Genomic DNA, 19725 nt, shown 5'->3' with positions numbered 1-19725 from the left:
ACTAACTCGGGGACCATTGAGGCCACGCATGTAGTAGTGGGCCCCTTGTTTGGTACTTTGGGAAGAAGTCTAAAATGGCGTACAACACGTGCGCTCTGTCTTTTTTATACATAGGTCATGTGTGTAGTGACGAATGTGCTGGATGGGTGTGGTTGTATACCAGCCATGAGGGAGTTTGTGTGCCGATCTGACAACTAGACCTGCAACTAAGAAATCACTACAATGGAAATCTGGGTCTTGTAATGATAATGTCTTCCCTTAATATGTACATTAAATACATAAATATGTTTTTGAACAATTTGAAATTTTTGCAAAGTATGCGTCATACCTGACGCGGAATTTCCATTTTTTTAAAATTTTAAACGCAGGGTACGCATTTTGGCCAAAAAAGAAAAAAAAGGCGAAGCCTGCTTTATTGGTAATTAGCCTCCGGGTGGGCCAAATCCCGGGGGCAATTTTTTTTTCATAATGGGGGCCCAGAGGGTTCCCTCTGCGCTGAGATCGCTACCACCCGGGTCTTTTACTACATGTATGCGGGGGGCTCATGGCCCCCCGGAGTTCCGGGGACTGTGCCCCCCACGGGGCCTCTGCAAGGGGGTTTTGAATGTGGTATTTTGCTTTCCTTTCTTTCTTGTAGAGGATCCAGGGTAAATATAACGTTTTTATGTACAGCCAGTACCTTTCTGCCTGGTACCATAGTAACAGTTCATGGATCACTTGCGTGAGTACAGAGGTTAGAATTTCACCACAATATTTTGCTAATTGAAATAGTTACTGTGCTGGAGATTTATATTTAATTTTTTCATAGGAACTGTTCGTCATAGAAGAAGTCAGTGGAAAAGTTTTGTAAGTGATTCCTTCCTGTTAGGGGAGTATTAGGGTAACGTGCTCCAAGCGGGACTTTACGAAGCTTAATGTTCATTGGCTGTGAAGTATTAAAAGTAGAAGTTTTGGCAGTTATTCCTTGCTCCTCTGTGGAACAACATGGACATTTTATTGGCTAAAGGGTTCAGAGCACAAGTTTGCTCCTTATTGGGTGGGAACGGTTCACTGTTGTCAGTGATATTGTGATGCATTTTTCAAAGGAGTATGGGGAAAGAAAGTAGCAGAGGGCAGGTTAGGAGCACTATTAAATCTGTACAGTGCCCATAAGGTGGTGGAGAGGGATTATGAGGGAAACATTTTTTTTATGTTTCAAGGGCCATTTATATAACTGCTGTGTGGGGTCTTGTGCTGTTTTTTTAATCAAGTTTGTAAGTGACATACTTTTTAGGAGTACTATTTACTTATAATGTGGTGTTTACTTTCCTGATGGGGAGGTGTGGTTGCCCAGCAAAAAAATCCGTCTAGGTTTGAAACAGTTTTTATTAAGCAAATAATAAAAAAACTTTCTTCAGAAACTGTTGCGGCTCCCCCTAGATTTGCAGTATGTTTGAAGTATCTAATGGAAGTGTGTAAAATGGATCAGGCTGGCCGCAGCGAGAGCTTGGAGAATGTCTGGTCTAAACTGATGGTCTGGATAAATAGGTGAGCAGTCCTGTGATTATGCCAGAGGTTGTGTCGGTCCTGTCCTCCACCAGGCCTAGGGTGCCCAAAATAGGTCTGGAGGAGTAGGATAAGGAAAGCAGCCTACCTCTGGGAACCCCTGTCTGCTATGATACTGTTTTCCATGGTGGACTCGAAAAAAACAACAGTATAAGAGGCAACAGCGAGACCCATCTAGAGCATATATATTCTGGTGGCATATATGAGGACAAAAAAAAAAGACAAAAAAAAAAAAGAAACTGTTGCTGTATATATAAAAGGGGTGACAATGCAAAATGGAATTTCATAAAATATCAGTTAAACGTGGCTATATACTTCTTTTTTGTGCTACAGTTTGTAAAACTGTTGCCACACATTCTTGATGATGTAAGAGGGCATCAGTTACTTTTAGATAAAGTAGAATAGATGTGCTACAACAAACACTCCAGCACTACATTATCTCAGATCAAGAGAACAAGTAAAAAACAGTTTAATATAAATGATTTCATATTACATAGATATGCATGCATTATTATTTTTCAAATTTGTATTCCGTACAATTCAGGAATGTGCTGTTGTAGTGCTTAGAGGTTGCAGACTGTTCTGCTAATAAATCACATACTCACCAAAGAATATATAGGATGGTACTCTTATAATATAAAATAAAGCAACCAAGGATTTTTAAAGGAAATTGAAACAAACCAATGCGAGGCAGGGGGTGGCTTTTGGTCCACAGAGATGTATACTAAAGTATACAAGAGGTCGTACGAGTATGCTCAAACTAGAAAAAGGATTTTAAAGCTTGGCAAGGAGTATTATATGCTACATTGATATGGTAGTGTACACTACACACACAGGCTCTGATGTGACAGGCCTGAGACATGTGTCAATTATAACTTGTGTGGGTAACACAATCAGTGTTGCAGGCCCACACAAAAACCACAATTGATGGGCAGAATGCTGAACAATGTCATTCATAGACCCCTGTACAGAGATCTGGGCCTAAATCCATCACGTTTTTGCTCACCATGCCGTTCCAGTTTAAACCCAGCCATATGCATATCTGTCTTGACCCTGTGCCCAAAAGGTACAGTCCAGCCTAAACTGCCTGGCCAGGTCCTCCCTGAACTGGAAGCAAGCATCCTGAGACCGGTTTCAATGCAGGCCCACTAGCAGCATTTAATTTACAGGCGCTAGGCACATGTGTACTACATGTGCCTAGGGCCTGTAAATTAATTGCTTTACAAGCAACTTATAGATACATTAAATATGGCAGTTGTGGATAAAGTAATCCAACCATGTTTAGGGGCAAATGAAATACAATGGTTAGCACTGATTGGCAGTGGTAAAGTGTTCAAAGTTGTAAGGCCAACAAAATTAATACAGCAACATTGGAGGTAAAAGATTTGGGTGAAGGCCACCTTAACTCGGTCATATCTAACACCCTGAAACATGCACCACCGCTTATTTTGCAGACAAGCTCATCTTCTTTAGTGGCTCTCAGTTCACTTATAGCCAGGACACACTTAGACTGCAGACTAAAAGATGTAAAAAATAAATAAAGAAAAAAGAAAAGGCAGCAGGCCTTTTCCTTCTATGATCTGGAACAACATCCCCGTATCCATCAGGAATGCACCAACACTGGTCTAATTTAGAAAGAGTTGTAGATGCACATCCTTAAAAACACTATATCACAGTACGCAAAGAGTCTACAAACCACAAACCAGTTTACCCCTATCACTTGCTCACTTTATCCTTTTTTATTGACCCTGTACAACACTATGCTGCCTTTTGACTAGGTTTGTGCTAAAGAAATGGCACATACACACCTGGATACCTACATATATCTATAGCTGGCTCTTTTGGAACTTCTTTTAACAACCATGATTTACTGAACTGCATTTCAAGTGACCTTTGATCCCAATGAATTTAATAGTATTACAAGTAAGTTTCTCATTTGTTATTAACTGTTCTTGAATACAGCGGAAGTGTGGTATGAAGCCTCATATCAAAGCAAGTTTTCATTGTTATTGTCTGGTAATGGAGGAGTGGGACGACAATATTTAATATGTATATGATGATGAAAGCTATCATTAAATTAAAGTCTGTTTTTGTTAACAGGTGCTATAAAAGGAGACACTCTGATTGGAATTGCCATTGCCCCATTTCTCCATCTCACTCTTCCAGGGACTGAGTTCTTTAAGGAGATCATTTTTGCTAGCACCAATGATAAATCTAACCTTGAATTACAGAAATGGCTGCAGAATGAGCCGGATGCTTTCAACTGGAATGGTGCGGCAAAAGTCATTTGCGAACTTGAGGGAAAGAGGTATGAATTCTACAATTTAATAACAATTATGCTTTGTTTTCCCTTACAAGGTCACCTATCCTTGTGCTATAAAACAATAAAATAATTCCCAAGGGCTCTTATGTTTAGGTACAGGTTCCAGGCATAGAACATTGGATGTTGTTAGCCAAATAGAGGTGGATTAGAAAGAAAACAATTCTTTTTAATAAAGCAAAACTTTCACATTGCCCAATCCCATCAATTTCCAAAGAGACATGAGCCAAAGTCTTTGTAAGATAGCCATGGCTCTTTTTCATACCACAGTTGAGCTGAAGGCATATCTATGAATAGGTGACACATTATCCAACAGTGAGTATTCACTAACTGAACATTAAGAGATGTTGAATCTACTAGTGATATCTGAATGTGGTGTGTATCTGAGTTGTGTTAGTGAGTAGGAGAATGAGTGAGAGAGGAAAAAAGTGTTCTCAGTGGTGGCTTGGTGAAGAGATTGGTGCACGGCGAGCACTGTTCCACTAGGCATATTTCTTTGGATCATGGAGTTGGTCCTTTGGAAACGATTAGAAGGGTAGAATAGTTACTCTGATCAGAACACTTGCTTGCTCATAGTGAAGACTTCATATTGAACTTTAAAGATATGCATTGTAATTTGTACATAATTTATTGAACATGAGTGAGGTTAACCTAAAACACACAGAGATACATTTCTACAGGGAATTATAACGGTGAGCTTGTCAGTCATTAGACTATCTTGCCGCCTGAACAAGACTCTGGGCCTGATTCAGATATTGGTAGACCTGGTCCCACTGTCACTTTTCCAACAATTTCACTGCCCACCAAAGGTGGGATTTCGATCTTGTCGGTACTCCTCTCATCCCTGCATGGCAGCATTTACAAGTACTCCGCTGAGCTGATGAAACACCAGCTGCTGTATGTAGAAGTGGGCTGGCTGCACCACCGTAAGCATCAACAGACAGTTTTCAGTTGCATAAGTGGCACACCTTATTTGAAGCAGTGGACTCGCCTGTTGGCTAACAGTACTCTGTCAACATCAGGCTGGCGTTTTTAAGTGTCAATAAAGGTGTGTTCATTTTACCTTGATAAACACTACTGCATTACACATAAGAAATAAATTGCATTCCAGGGCAATGTAAAAATACACAAGGTCAAAGTAAATCCTAATATACAATTAAAAGTAAGACAACAAAAAAGATGCTTACTATAGATCCGGGTTACAACTGAGTTGATTGGTGCTGTAGTCAAGTCATAGCAGCAAAGGAAGGACCTGCACAGTGGGTTTCACGATGGAAACAAAAGTGGGAAATAGAAATAAAAGTACATTTGTACCTCATTTCACTTTATTCTGACAAACAAGGTTAGAAGTATCCCCGCCACAGTTTCCCTCATCGAAAAGGCCAATCACAATTGGACAGGTGCTAGTCTTGGCTGGACTCCCTCTGACATCCCCTTTTGCCCATGATGCCATCAAAGTTGGAGGAAATTTCTGGCAGAGACAACAGCAGTCGGATGACTTTTAGACATAGACCCACCAAAATCTAAATAGAGCGGGTGGACCGACATTTTAGGCGTAATATTGTTGAGACAGGAATTTTATGTTCATTCAATTTCCTAAAATCTTTGTGGCCGTAGCTGGCACTGATTTTGCCCCATCTGAATAATTTCTGCCAGTCTTAAAATAATGAATGAACACGGCTTTCTGTCATGTGACTACATCAGTTGGTCAGATAGTGGAAACATTTTGTCAGCATTTGACATAGTTAATCACCAAGCTTTACTTGAGACTCTCAACAATCACACTGGCATCATTATCACAGTCTTGATATGATTTACATACTATTTACAACATTGCTCCCACCAATAAAAATCAACAACTGTCTCTCTCAACCTACAACAGTTCCACAAGGCTCTATTCTCTCTCCAGACCTTTTTAATCTCTTCGTAGAACCCCACAGAAATATTCTGAACTAAGCATATGTCAAAAACACTTCTATGCCAATGACACACAACTTTACTACAAAATAATATCTTACAGTGGTTACATTAGTCATTTGAATACCACACTAAACAAGGTACAAACCTGGGTAAGCACCAACCACTTAAAACAGAACCTCAATAAAACTGAACTTCAACTCTTGTCCCCCAAGAACACATTTTTGCCTATCCAAGAATGACTCATGAATGTGGATAAACTAAAATCTTCTCTTTCACTCTCCAACTCTGTGAAGTCCTTAGGAATCATCCTCAACGAAAGTATGTCAATAAAAGAACATATCAACAACTCAGCCAAAGGGGCCCTCTACACCTTAAAACATCTCAAGAAAATCAAATCGCACATCCCCTCTGATGATATAAAGACAGTAGTGCAGCCACTAGTCCTCTCAAAGTACGACTACAATAATGCCATCATCACTAAGACCTGGAAAAGTTACCTTGTGCCCTAAAAAATAACTCTTAATACAGCTGACAGACTCCTCACAAGAAAAAAATTGTTCAAACTCATCTCACCTGCTCTCAAGAGCCTTAAATGGCTCCCCAAGAAAGATGCATCTTCAAGCAGCTAGTATCACCCACAAAGCACTCCACACAGCTAACCTAAGTTTTATGGAGACCAAATTATCAAGAGCAAGAAGATGCCCAACACTGAGAAGCTCCAACATACTCCTCCTCATCCCTCCCAAAATTAAAAAAAGCATCCCAGAAGTGTTCATTCTCATGGAATGCCCCAAGGATTTGAAACTCACTTTCTAATAATCACCGTTATAATCCCTCCTACACTTGTTTCAAACTGAACCTCAAATCTCTATTGGTGAACAGATATTTCAACTGGCTACCAACCTGATTTGTTGCAGCTATGATCCCACTACACAAACAAGGATAACTCTTTATGGTCACTTGATCCACACAGTAGCCAAATTTGTCACTAACAGCAATTACTTATATAGTGTGTTTTATCCTTGACTCTAATCAATCAATAGCACTGTAATGTTCTTATCCCTCTGCTTATGTTAGGTCAACTCTTCCAAACCTTCATATCAGTGTTCATAGCCTATTCTCAAGTTTTGTAAAGTGCTCTGATACTCTTGGGTCTAGCCAGTGCTATATAAAACTTTCAAATAAATACATAAAATAATCAAGCATCGCACACTGTGCAGGTCGTTGCTGCTAACAACATATTCATATATTATTCAGTTATCTGACTAAGTGGATATATGACAATGGAGAGCACAGGAAAGGAGAGTAATAGATCTGGACATGGCGAGACACACTATGAGCTGAGGAATACTAAAGAGGGACAAGAGCAACTGAGTGAAATCTACTTGGGGTGGGAAGTGAGGAGATCAGTTGATGTTCAGGAATGAGTGACATGATGTGTACTGAGTGCAAGTTGGAAAGGATAGTATCTCATCCTCTTGCCTGCATTCCACATAAAAAATGTTATGTTGCTGCAGCGAGATGCCTTAGTTTTCTCATTAAAATTGAGGGGAGGGGCACATGTGTCAGCCGAATATGTGACATTGCGTTACATCGTAGGTATTCAAATGAAAGTTGTTACAACGACTTGCGCTGTAAGGCACTGGACTTAGGAATAGTATGATTTACTACTCCAACACCAGCCTATGTAACAGTAGGGAAGGTGTTTGAATAGTAAATTTATTTACTTGAGTTTTATGTAGCACTGGCCAGACCCGGTGCTATCAGAGCGCTTTACATGAGGAGAGTTACATAGGTTACAAGGTACACATTGTTACAGAAGGTACATCGGTTCAAGATTACCTGTTGGTTCAAGGCCTGTAGAAGGGTAGTGGGATAAAGGGGTAACAGGGAGGGAGATTAAGCAAGCACAGGCATAAGGATAAACAAAGCAGGCAGGGGCAGAGAAATTCAGGGGAGAGAGGAAAGGAATAGGGGAATTAGGCAAAGAAAGAAGAAGGGAATAGGTGGGGAGGTGGGGGAGGGGGTAGGAGACACAGCATGGAGATGAGGAAGTAACTGTGTCTGATGTCCGGGTGGGTGGGAGACAGCTCCCCGCGGTAAAGTGATCATTCCTAGTCCTCTGTTTTGTGTGATTTCCTTGTCGCAGTGGACTCTCTCAGCTGGGTCGCTGAGACTCCAGGGCATAGATGCTGGATCCCTCCCCAACAAGGGGAGAGGAGTGCTTTGGTCATGGGCACACTCGGAAGAATGAAGGAGGGAAGAGGTGGAGGAGGGGGCAGAAAACCCAGAGTAAAGACAGTCTCCGAAATCAGGCAGGGTAGGGGACGGTTCTCAGTGGTAAGGGGATCAATCCCAGTCCTCCAATATGTGTGACTCCCTTGTCACTGTGGTCTCTCTCAGAAGGATCTCTGAAACTCCAGGGCAAAAGCTGGATCGATCCCCAACAAGGGGCGTAGGGGTGCTTTGGACAAGGACATACTAATTTAGGGAGTCCGTCTGGAAGAGAAAGGCACTCACTGTAGAAGGGTCTCCCAGACAGGCGGCTCTTCCGTGTCAGTCCCTGTTGCACACAAAACTAAGTTACAGTAACCATATCCCACATTCAATGAGGTAAAATGTAAACATCAACACCACTCATATCTCTTTTGTACCTGTCCATGTCCAGATAACCCCCGAAGAGGTCTTCTTCCGAAGCCGCCAAGATGGAACTGGACACAGTGAAAGTAACTCAAGGGAATTCAGGAATAAAATTTGGAGTTAGAAAAATGTAACTAAATTGAATATAACAAAATAAATAGATTTATAATCAGTAATACATGGATGTGCAATTGATTGCAGCTCACTCCTGATAGGCTACCAGGTCCAATGACCCTCAGCAGATGTATGAGCAGCCATGACATCATAACCAGCAGGTTCACAGCCCACTACATCATAGCAGAGACTCAGTGTGTGTGTTAAGGTCAGTCTCCTGCCACAGGGACCAATGCCAACAGTCTCAGTTAAAAGTTAGGAATCTGCATTTGACTATTCAAAGTTATTTTATGAGCATACACTGTTATAGGATTTAAAACAAAGACAACCAATACTGTTTAACTTTCATATTAAAAATCGCATTTCTTAGGCATATGCTGAAAGCGTACGGACACCAGTTTGCTCAGCAATCCCGAGGTACCATCAATTAGGTGCAGCACTATCAATAACTTGGTTTCTTTATTTTTGTTAGTTTTTCAGGAAGAATCCAACCACTTTGGATGTTAGCTGCGTAAACTGTAAGAGACTCATTTTCAGTGAAAAAGTGTACTCCTGTGAGTATGTTGGGGATAGATTCAGAGTAACCCGGGGCCAAGGCGACCCAATGAACCCTATCCAAGGCTGGTGGAGATGCGTCATCACCTCTAATCATCTAGAGTAGGTCTGACAAGAATGCTGTGATGTCTGAGCCCTCGTACTCCCGGGGGACCCCTCTAAAGAGGAGGTTGTTTGTCCTGCTTCAATTTTCTAGGTCTTCTTGCTTGAACTGAAGGTCGATGTGTTGCTATTCTATGCCATGGATCAGAGTTCTTCAATCTGTGGGGCACGACACCATCTCAGGGGGGGCGCGCACTCCACTGTAATCTGACCTTTATTCCCTTGGAGAACTCTGGTATGGCTGGAGGGAGGAGGGAGGGGAAATCGAAGGGGCACAAAGTGCCATACCTTTTTATGTTAACCCTCCCAGGAGGGGGTTAATGCTACAGCTGCAGTGGGAGGTAGGATTTCTCCTCCGCTAAAATCGAACACAAAACAGACACGCTTTCGGTTTTAGCAGAGGAGACACCTTGCCTCCCACTGCAGCTGAAGCATTTCAGCTCTATGAATTAATCGCCTCCTGGGAGAGTTAGCTGTTCCCAGAGAGGAGACAAAGTTTCCAGGGACGTTTCAAGGCATGGGCGAGGTGGGATCTGGGTAAGGTGGGCTCTGGCCTAGGGCCCCAGCCTTTCAAAGGGAGGGTTGGGTTTGGGGGTGGGTGACTGAAAGTGCCAGCTCTGTTCTACAGAGTCTTGCCCTCATGACCTTGAAATTCTTTTTAACAGTGTTGTAAATAGCGCTTTTCTATCATTCATTTTTAATAGGTAAGAGTCTATCACAGACATTTTGCAGACAAAATGTGTTTATGCTTCATGCAACATCCATAAAAAAAAGTCTATTTTAGATCAATACAGGACCTCACATAGGAGAAATGGGAGGGTGTGACAGAGATAATTTGCAGTGATATTAGTGAACTGCTGTTGTGTTACATACTGAAAACACACAACACTATCCCTGATTATCAGATGTACACACATTTATTATTTGACCAAAGAAGGCATGAAAGAGCTGAGACTAGATCATAAAATCAAAGCTGGTCTGAACTGGGGCCCCCAAAATACATTTGGCCCAGGGCCCTCAAAATCCTTAAAAAGTCCCTGAAAGTTTCTTTTAAAATTACACAGGCAGGCTTGCAAAATGCCAACCAGTCATGTGTTGTTTAAACAGCATGAAAATTGCCTGTCCTGGCACTAAATAGTATGTATTCATGGCCGGCTTTAGCGCTGGTGGCACCTGGTGCAAGAATCGTTTTTGGTGTCCCCACACCCAATGACTGCCTCCTCGGGGGGGGGGTGGCTAAGCACGCGATGTGAGCGGACGTGCCCGAGCCGAGCTCCGAGTGAAGCTCCCCTACCACGGGCCATTTCTCCTCCATTTCCAGCGGTGGCGAGCCCAAACTCGAACCGAGTGCACCCGGGAACCTAATCCGCCACCAGAGCAACTTTCAGACGAATCGGAGTGACTGATCCTCCGACCGGCGGCAACCCCGGCTACGACCCGCCCAGGGCCCACTTCCGGTCGGGAACCCCAACCACTTGAGACCAGGGATCCGGCCCTACGAGGTAGGCCGCGGCGCGAGTGTCTTACCCGGAGCAATCCCGTGGGAGAAGGAGATCACGCCACGACACCTGACACCCCCCGGCGACCCAGCTACCCCGGGGCCCCAGACACTGACGGTGGACACACCACCCTGGCTCACGACGAGCTGTGATGCCGGCCCACCCTGCCTGCCGACACTAGGGGCGTCCCGCCAAGCCTCGTGGACACCGGGGGGAGATCGCACTCGACTGATTGGGGGACCGCACTGCCGACATTGCTCCTGGGTCCCGACGTCCAACAACGGAAGCTGACCAGCCCTGTCCCCTGGGCCCCCTTCACCCGCCCACCACCCTGGAATAAGCCTAGCAAGGGGAAGAGATCGCGCCACAGCACCTGATACCCCCAGCGACCCAGCTACTCAGGGACCCCAGACGCTGAAAGTGGACACACCACGCTGGCTCGCGGCGAGCTGTAGCACCGGCCTACCCTACCCGCCGCCACTGGGGGCGTCCCGCCAAGCTTAGAGGACACCAGAGGGCGATCAAGCTCAATTGTTTGGGGACCCACACAGACGATATCGCCCCTGGGCCCGAGTGACCAACAACGGAGACTGTACGGTCCTGTCTCCGGGGCCCCCGCGCCCGCACACCGCCCTGAAATAGACTCTAACCGGCGCCGGACCCGTCCAACACTCGGGGGCCCGGCCCGCACGGCACGCAGACTGCGACCACAGTGGAGCAGCCCCTTTGGCAGCCGGCCCTACGTTGGAAGGATTGTCCGGGTCTGCGCGGGTGAAGAACCAGAGTGGCCCCGCACTCTTCACCTCTACTAGCCTTCCGCTGAGCTGCACGGAGCCCCACGCGGCGCTTGGTGGCGCCTGGAGTCGCCCGACGGAGCGTACCTTCCCAGGCCCGAGGGGCGGACACGATCAGAGAGGCCAAGCGGGCCGGCCTGGCGGACCGCCACGAGGCACAGCCGAGAGGTGACTTGAAATAAGGACGCTCACAGAGGCAACCGGCACACTTGAGAGATCCCATACCAGTCAAAACACGGCCATCTCGTCCTCCCCAGACGGTGTCCTAGTGCCAAATCCTGAAGATCAACGGTATAGCGGTCCCCCCCCCGCAGACCACGCACCGCCCGGCACGAGTGGAGCAGAGTGCCTAACCAGGAGGCCCACGCGCACAGGCCCCAACAGTGTTCATTGCGGGGGCCTGCCCAACCGGCTGCCTCGCGGAGTCGACCAGCCACATGTCAGGGGGGACCAGAGCTAAGACCGGCACCGGTGGGACACAGAACAAAGGAAAGATGGTGAAGAACTCAGAGGCTGACCAAACCGCCTCCAAGCTGGACACTATGCTGGCAGCCATGGAGCGCCTAGAGGAATCCATGCAGCTGACCCGTACATCACTGGAGAACAGGATCGATAAGGTGGCAGTGGACCTGACGCTTCTCCGAGCGGACCACAAGAAACTGGCCGACCGCACCACGGCCCTGGAACATACGATAGCGGAGACCTCACCCAAGCTGGCACGAACAGATAAACACGTCCGAGACCTGCTCAACCGGGTGGAGTTCCTCTAAGATAGGGCGGAGGATGCAGAAGGACGGGCCAGAAGGAACAATGTGCGCATAGTAGGCCTGCCGGAACGATGGGAGCGGAGGGAGACGGCAGAGCACATGGAGACCTGGCTCAGAGAGCTACTACCGGAGGGCACACTGTCACCACACTTTGTGGTGGAAAGAGCGCACAGAGTACCATCCCGTCCGCCCCCGGAGGGCTCCAACCTGAGACCAATGCTTATGCGGGTGTTGAACTACCGTGATCGAGACGCCATCCTCCGTGAAACGCGGAAACTGTCGGACATACAGGTTGACAACGCCAAGGTGATGTTCTTCCCTGATTACACTATACAAGTTCAACGACAGCGTCAATCGTTCCTCGCGGTGAAGCAACGGCTCAGGCGCCTGGCTCTCAAGTACTCATTGCTGTTCCCGGCACGCCTCAGAGTGGTGGCACAGGACAAGACCCACTTCTTCGATTCTCCAGAGGCGGCGGCAACCCGGCTGGATTCGGGAGTGGACGCGAACCACGGGCCCGCACCGATGGAGCAACGCCGAAACCGAGGCACCCGCAGGCGGAGACAGCGGCGCGCCTCGAGGGCCGGATCGCCGGCCGTGGACGCAGAAGTCAGCCCCACTCCGGAGCAAATTCAGAACGAACAACAAGAGGCCCTCCGGATGGCAGCTGAGATCAGCGGATCACAATCACCTATCCTGATCTCCAACGCCAGCCCACGGTCACGCGGGAGCGAAGACGACGACTACATGTACGGTCTGCCAGATGATTCGAATACAGAGGGCCTGCCGGATGTCACACCCCAAACGTCGGACCTGATAGCATAGGCAACCCTCCTCAACCTAGCCCTGGCTAGGCCACTGCCACTGTCATCATGGAGCAGTTTGTTCACTTCCAAGGCTGACCCGATCGGGGGTCCACATCGGCACTCCTGGGGACCCCGGTGGCTACGACCGGCCCTGTCCCCGAGGTCTATGCTCTATTCCCGAACCCCCCCATCTGCCGGACGGTCACGGAGCCGTCGCGGCCACCGGGTGAGGAGCCGGAGCTGTTCCACTGGAGCACCACCGTAAACACAATTTTGGTGGGGTGGACGGACCCCTAGAGGTGAGTGCCCCCCCCGGGGGAATACCAGATGAGATCCATCCTGGGACTAACCATCCGAGTCCAGTGACATTGGGAACTCTGACCTGTCTACGGGCACTGCCACTGACTTTTGGTGCCCTTTGACCCACTGCCCGTCGAGGGGAGCCACCACGGCTCTCTTGGCGTACCAAACTAACTTGTTCTACCTAAGTGCTGTACTTTGTCATCCCCCCATTGAACTCACGGATTGATTGAGCTCGATAGAGCGTTTGGGCGGCGACTTGTTCTGTTGTTGCCCTTTTGGTATTATGTTTCTATTCAAGTTCTTCCTTTTGAGACTAGTGTTGGCACTGAAGTGTTGCAGCGTGCATCCTTGGGTCTGTGGGGGGGGGGAGAAATAGTCATTGTTAACTGCTGCTGGGCATGTGTGGGCGGGGCGGGCTGGGGGCTGGGGGGGCGGGCGCTTGGGCGCAACGAATACTGTGATGGCTACGGTTAAATTTTGTACCTGGAATGTCAGGGGCATGCACACGCCCTCACGTAGATACCAGGTGTACTCCTATCTTAAAAGACATCAGATCCAGATTGCAGGAGACACACCTAGTCGCCACTGAGGTAGCCACGCTTCGCCGTAGGTGGAGGGGGCAGATATTCGCCACAACCTTTTCAGCGTTTGCGCGAGGGACCCTGATCTGGGTTCGGCCCGGGGTTCCATTCGCACTGACACACAGTAATGTCGACACCGAGGGGCGCTATGTCTTCATACAGGGCAGACTAGACGGGCAGCAGATTGTCATAGCTTCCATCTACGCACCTAATGTAGAGCAGGGGAAATTCTTCACGCGATTGTCGGCAGTAGTTGCACCTTGGCCAGACGTACCCCTGATGTTGGGCGGGGATTACAATTGCGTACTAGATGTCTCCCTTGACCGCTCGTCCCCCCCAGCGGCAATCGCCCCAGTGCAGACAGCCTCCAGGGCCCTACTTGATTGGGCAACGCAGTGGATCTTACAGGATGCCTGGCGAGTCAGAAATCCCACCGCCCAGGTGTATTCCTACTACTCGGAGGCCCACTCATTACATGTCAGACTAGACAGATACATGCTATCCCGCGACCTGATTCCCTCCGTGACAGACACTGACTACCTAGGACGGACGCACTCGGACCATAACCCACACACTCTAGTATATGGATGGAGGCGCCCGCGCCCACCTATACCCACGTGGCGCTTACAACCAGATCTCCTGCTCGACACCCCATTCCGAGAGGAGATATCCAGGAGGATCATACAGTATTTCGAGGACAATAGTGACTCGACCTCCTCCCCGAGAATCGAGTCGGACGCCTTCAAGGCGGTGACCCGGGGTAGCTGCCTCGGTGTACAGGCGGGCCTACGAGGCCAGGTAGAGAGAGATCTGATACGAGCGGAGGAGGCACTACTGGATAAAGAACGGGAGGCGGCAGAGGGCGATGACTCCCAGCTGATCTCGGCCAGGGCGGATCATGCTGTTTTGATGGAGCGCCTAAAGAACATTAATTTCGCAGCACACTCTGCGCGCACCCACAACACAGGTGATAAACCTGGCAGGCTCCTATCGTGGCTGGTACGACAAGATGCACAGTCCGCGTCGGTCCTGTCGATCCGCACAGCCCAGGGCGTTGAGGTCTACACCCAGAAACAGATTCACGAAGCGTTCACGTCGCATTACAGGTCCTTGTACAGCTCACGGCTGCGGGCCACTGTGGTGGAGATCACGGACTACCTGGCGACATTGCAGCTCCCGACAGCTACTGCTGCCCACCAGACAGAGCTGGGTGCTGCGCTCACAGGTGAGGAACTACGGGAGGTGATCTTCTCCCTCTCCAATAGCAAGGCACCGGGCCCTGATGGACTCCCGGCTGAGTTCTACAAAGCCTACTCACTGGTGCTAATACCGGAACTGTTGAGGGTGTATAAGGCGGCATCGGAAGATGCTGAACTCCCGGCGTCCCTGAATGAAGCTAACGTGGTCTCCCTGCTAAAACCGGGTAGAGGAGCGAATTAACTAGGCTCGTACAGACCATTAGCACTCCTCAACACCGATTACAAAATATTAGCAGCAACACTGGCTCGGAGGCTTGCGCAACTGGTCCCCACACTGGTGCACTCTGATCAGAACGGTTTCGTGCCCACCCGGAGCACGTCCTACAAACTACGCCGCTTTTTCAGAATCCAACGGTATGCGACCCCCGCCTGGCCACGCTCAGGATGCATCATACTCGACCTGGAAAAAGCGTTCGACTCGGTGGAGTGGCCATATCTCCTCCGAGTCCTCGAGAAATACGAGCTGGGTGATGCCTATGTCCAGATGGTGGGGCTCCTCTATCAAGCACCTGAGGTACGAGTCCGGACTGGGCGGTTGTTCTCTGACAGGATCCGTATTGGGAGGGGTACCAGGCAGGGCTGCCCCCTCTCCCCTCTATTATTCGCCCTGGCGATGGAGCCGTTGGCGGAACTGCTCCGCACCTCCGGCGACACCTGGGGCATCCCACTGGCGGATGGCATTCACTCGGTGTCTCTGTACGCCGACGACTTATTGTTATATATCAGAGACCTCACCTGTATACCCGCGGCAATCACGGACATCTTTCAAATGTTTGGGGACATGTCGGGGCTCCGCGTTAACTGGGCCAAATCGGGAGCCTATGCATTCAGTGGCGAGATGCCACAATGTGATGTGCGCATGATGGGGGAGACGCTCCGGTGGCACCCGACGGTATTCAGGTACCTAGGGATCTTAATATATCGGGACCCTGTAGACCTCCTGGAGGGCAACCTAGTGAGAGCCATATCCTCGCTCTCGGCCCAGGTCACGTTCTGGAACTCCCTCCCACTGAATGTGCCGGCCAGAGTGGCGCTAACCAAGATGATAATGCTCCCCCGGCTCCTCTATTATTATACTAACCTGCCAGTGTATGTACCGGCGCGCATATTCAAAGGGCTGGAAACCCTCACCAGGTGCCTCGTCTGGAATAAAGGGAGACCCCGGGTAGCGTTGAAGACCCTATACCCGGCCACGGACGCTGGAGGCTTGGCGGATCCCAATCAGTAACTATATTACTTAGCAGCCCAGCTACAATGGGTCGCTTACTGGCTGAGTGGCAAGAACCTGATGGACACGGCCACGATCGACACCACACTGTCCCCCGTGCAGGTGCTGACACTCTTCCACCCCCTAACACGGGGCCGGCCCCCCATTCAGGTCCATGTGGCAGTCGCGAAGCGGTGCTTTGTGTGGAGCCTCAGACTCACCAAAAGTACGGTACCCTATGCTCCGAACCTACCTCTACTGGGGACTCCCTTGGGCACTGGCATACTGTCCTCGACCGAGCTGCGCAGCTGGACTGCGGCAGACTTGGACGAACTGGGCGGCCTGTACAGCGACGGAGAATTGTTGCCCTTCGAGGCCTTGGCCGCAGATACCGATCTGCCAGTGGGCCAATTTCTGGCACACGCCAGACTCCTCCGTGAGCTAACGAAGGCATGGGGTGACATGAGCCACGAGCCGTCCACTCATCTGCTCATCCAGTACCTACATGTGATGGGTGATGGTTCCCATATAGTGCATTGGTTAGCACGAGCACTTCACAGTCATACCCAATTCTCCTCCCACAGACTGAGGGAGAAGTGGACGACCGACCGGGGCACCGACTGGACAGACAAACAGTGGGCCGCGGTATTAGCGGGCGCCAGAAATATTCCTCGCAACGCGCGATTTAAGACCATCCAATATTACATCATCCATCACGCGTATTTGTCTCCAGACAAACTGAATCGCTACTTCGGACTCACATCGTCGGCGTGTCCCAGATGCGGCCTCCTGGATTCTGACTTCCTGCACGCACTCTGGAGTTGCGCCCACCTCACCTCGTACTGGTCGGCGGTCACGGACACGTTGACGGCGGCCACGGGCGATACCCTCCCCAAGACGTGGGAAGTATGCCTGCTGGTACTCTACAAAAGAACCAAGCAGACCAAGCTACGGGCGCGTTTCTGGGACTTGGGACTCATTACGGCTAAGCGCCTTATCACGAAACGGTGGAAAAGTGCCACCCCACCGCGCCCTGCGGACTGGCGTTGCTCTCTTGGCAACTGGGCATGCGCGGAGAGTGTGTCTCTACACAGGGAGGAGACCGCGGGCCTACGGAAGTACCCGATCGCCCAGGACTGGGACGCTACCCTGATCGCGTACCATCGAGCGTGCACCCAGGCCGGTATAGAGTGCCATCCCGACACGGAATAGAGGGGGCCCAGTTGACTGCTGTCCGGACATGACGCGGGCTCCCCCTCTCCTCCGCCCCCCCCACCACTTTACCCGACCACTGAGGCCTTAACCAACGGGAGATGTCCCCTGCCGCTCCCCGCCCCCTCCTTTCCCCCCCCGCCCTGCAATCGCAGCGACACCACATCCTCAGCTGTCCCCGCCCCCACATAGGGTGCACCACGCACAGCTAGGGTTCCAGATACACTACTGCACACGCAAATACTGGTCTAACAGTTGTTGAAATGTTTCTCCCTCCCCCTCTTCTTTTAATTCCCAGTTAAGTCTCTTGGTTGTCAAAGAGATTGTTTATGCTGCACTCATGATAATGCTCGATTTCCCCTCCCTGTTTATGTTTCACACAACACTGGTTGGACACTGCCATGAACAGGAGCCTGAAACCCAGCGACCCATATAACTATGTGGGATATGATCCTGCCTTTGACTGCCGCTGTGCTAACCGAGGAACACGACTCAAGACATTGGTTGCTGGTCTTCATGACCACTTTGGTCCTTTTGCAGTGCTGCGGGCCGCGAACACTGCAGCACGAGACATTTCCTGGCACTGCCGCTTGCGGACTAATGCATCTCCTCTGGCTACTGTTTATTTTCACTCATGTATAACTGACATGTCAATATGTGCTACTCGTTGAGTACCATTTGTAGTAGTGATTCCTTGTTATGACATTGTATGAATAATTACCAACTTATGTGTGAAACTAAATAAAGTTTGGGACCGTTGGTCTTAAAAAATAAATAAAAAATAAAAATAAAAAATGACTGCCTCCTCGGATCTTCTCACTACCACCAGACATATGTGCCATTCAAAACTAAACTTATTGCTAAACACAGCGCCTCCCCATGAGGTCGGCGTCCCCTCCATAGGTCAATGCCCAGTGCAGCCGCACCTGTTGCAGTCCCCTAAAGCTGGCCCTGTACGTTTTCATTTGTAATATGACTTTTCTATCTTTGTTCCCTGTTATCATCAGTCATGGATCATCCTTCAGGCAGCTCTAGAAAACAATTAAAAGTTCTTTCTATTTATATTTGCTGTTCAAAGTATGCACACGTAAGTGCTGAAAATTCAGCTTTAGGTGACTGCTTATTTTTATGCCGTCTGTGACATCAAAATAATAAGCTGGCAACTCTAATCATAAGATTGGAAGTTTGTTGAGGGTTGAGCACATTATTTTCTTCCTCCACCCTGATCCCTGGTTACTGCCAAAATAGCAACAGTTTAACACATTTGAAACCCTACTCTGCCGTCAATAACATGCTGAATTATATCAAGTTTCTGGGATTGCACCTCGCATTCAGACAACTCGCTCCTCATTCTCGCCCTTCACTTTCACCCTCACCCTGCACTCACACTGATCCTAATACACTCACACCATTCACCCACTTACCCTCCACTCACAGTGATCACTCTGCACTCCCAATGCAATTGCGCTGTTCACCCTGTACCTCACCCTGCAGTCACACGAGCACTCTACTCAAACCTGCACTTGTGACACTTCACTCACCTGTCCCCCTCACTGCTGAATCTGCAATCTCACTCAAAAAAGCCCACCACTAACCATACATTCATTAGTCCCACTCATATGGTCAACTCACTCACCCCTGTACACAAGTATGGGAATGTCCTGCCCCATCAAGGTTTTCATCCTAAATTACATAAGGAGACATATAAATGCACTCCAATCCAGCCTTCCAGGGGCCCCTTGACTGAGCCAGTTCTGTTTTTGCCCTGTTGGCCTGGAATAAATCCTAAACAGATTCTTGCAAATACTGTTTTGTTTAATTTCTTTTTAATGTGATTGATGTGAGGGAGTCTATTACTATTTGCAGAGAAATGTGTTTGTTTCATGCAACAACCATAAAAAAGTTAACTATAAAAAAGTTAGATCCAAGCGGGTCCTCACATATGAGAAATTGGAGGATATAACAGATATTATTCACTGTAAAATTAGTGGGCTGCTGCTTCGTTACAACAGTGAAAACACATCACTATCTCTGAATAATAGATGTAAACGCTTTTAGAATTTCAATTACAGCGCCTGTGCACCATTAGTAGCCTGGCTAA

The 19725-nt window shown here is 48.6% G+C and overlaps 1 protein-coding gene across 1 annotated transcript in view; it reads left to right on the top strand.

Annotated features, from left to right (window-relative positions):
- LOC147732856 (nicotinamide N-methyltransferase-like) overlaps positions 1-19725 on the top strand; it is a 198432-nt gene that overhangs the window by 130425 nt on the left and 48282 nt on the right. The window contains exon 2 of the mRNA XM_086957402.1: positions 3646-3853. Coding sequence (XP_086813528.1) covers positions 3646-3853 — 208 coding nt within the window. The remainder of the gene's footprint in view (positions 1-3645; positions 3854-19725) is intronic.

This window comes from Lissotriton vulgaris, chromosome 2_1, assembly GCF_964263255.1.
Source record: "Lissotriton vulgaris chromosome 2_1, aLisVul1.2, whole genome shotgun sequence".
Lineage (NCBI taxonomy): Eukaryota > Metazoa > Chordata > Amphibia > Caudata > Salamandridae > Lissotriton > Lissotriton vulgaris.
The sequence above is the reverse complement of the archived record's forward strand: the minus strand, read 5'-3'. Positions and strand labels throughout refer to the sequence as shown.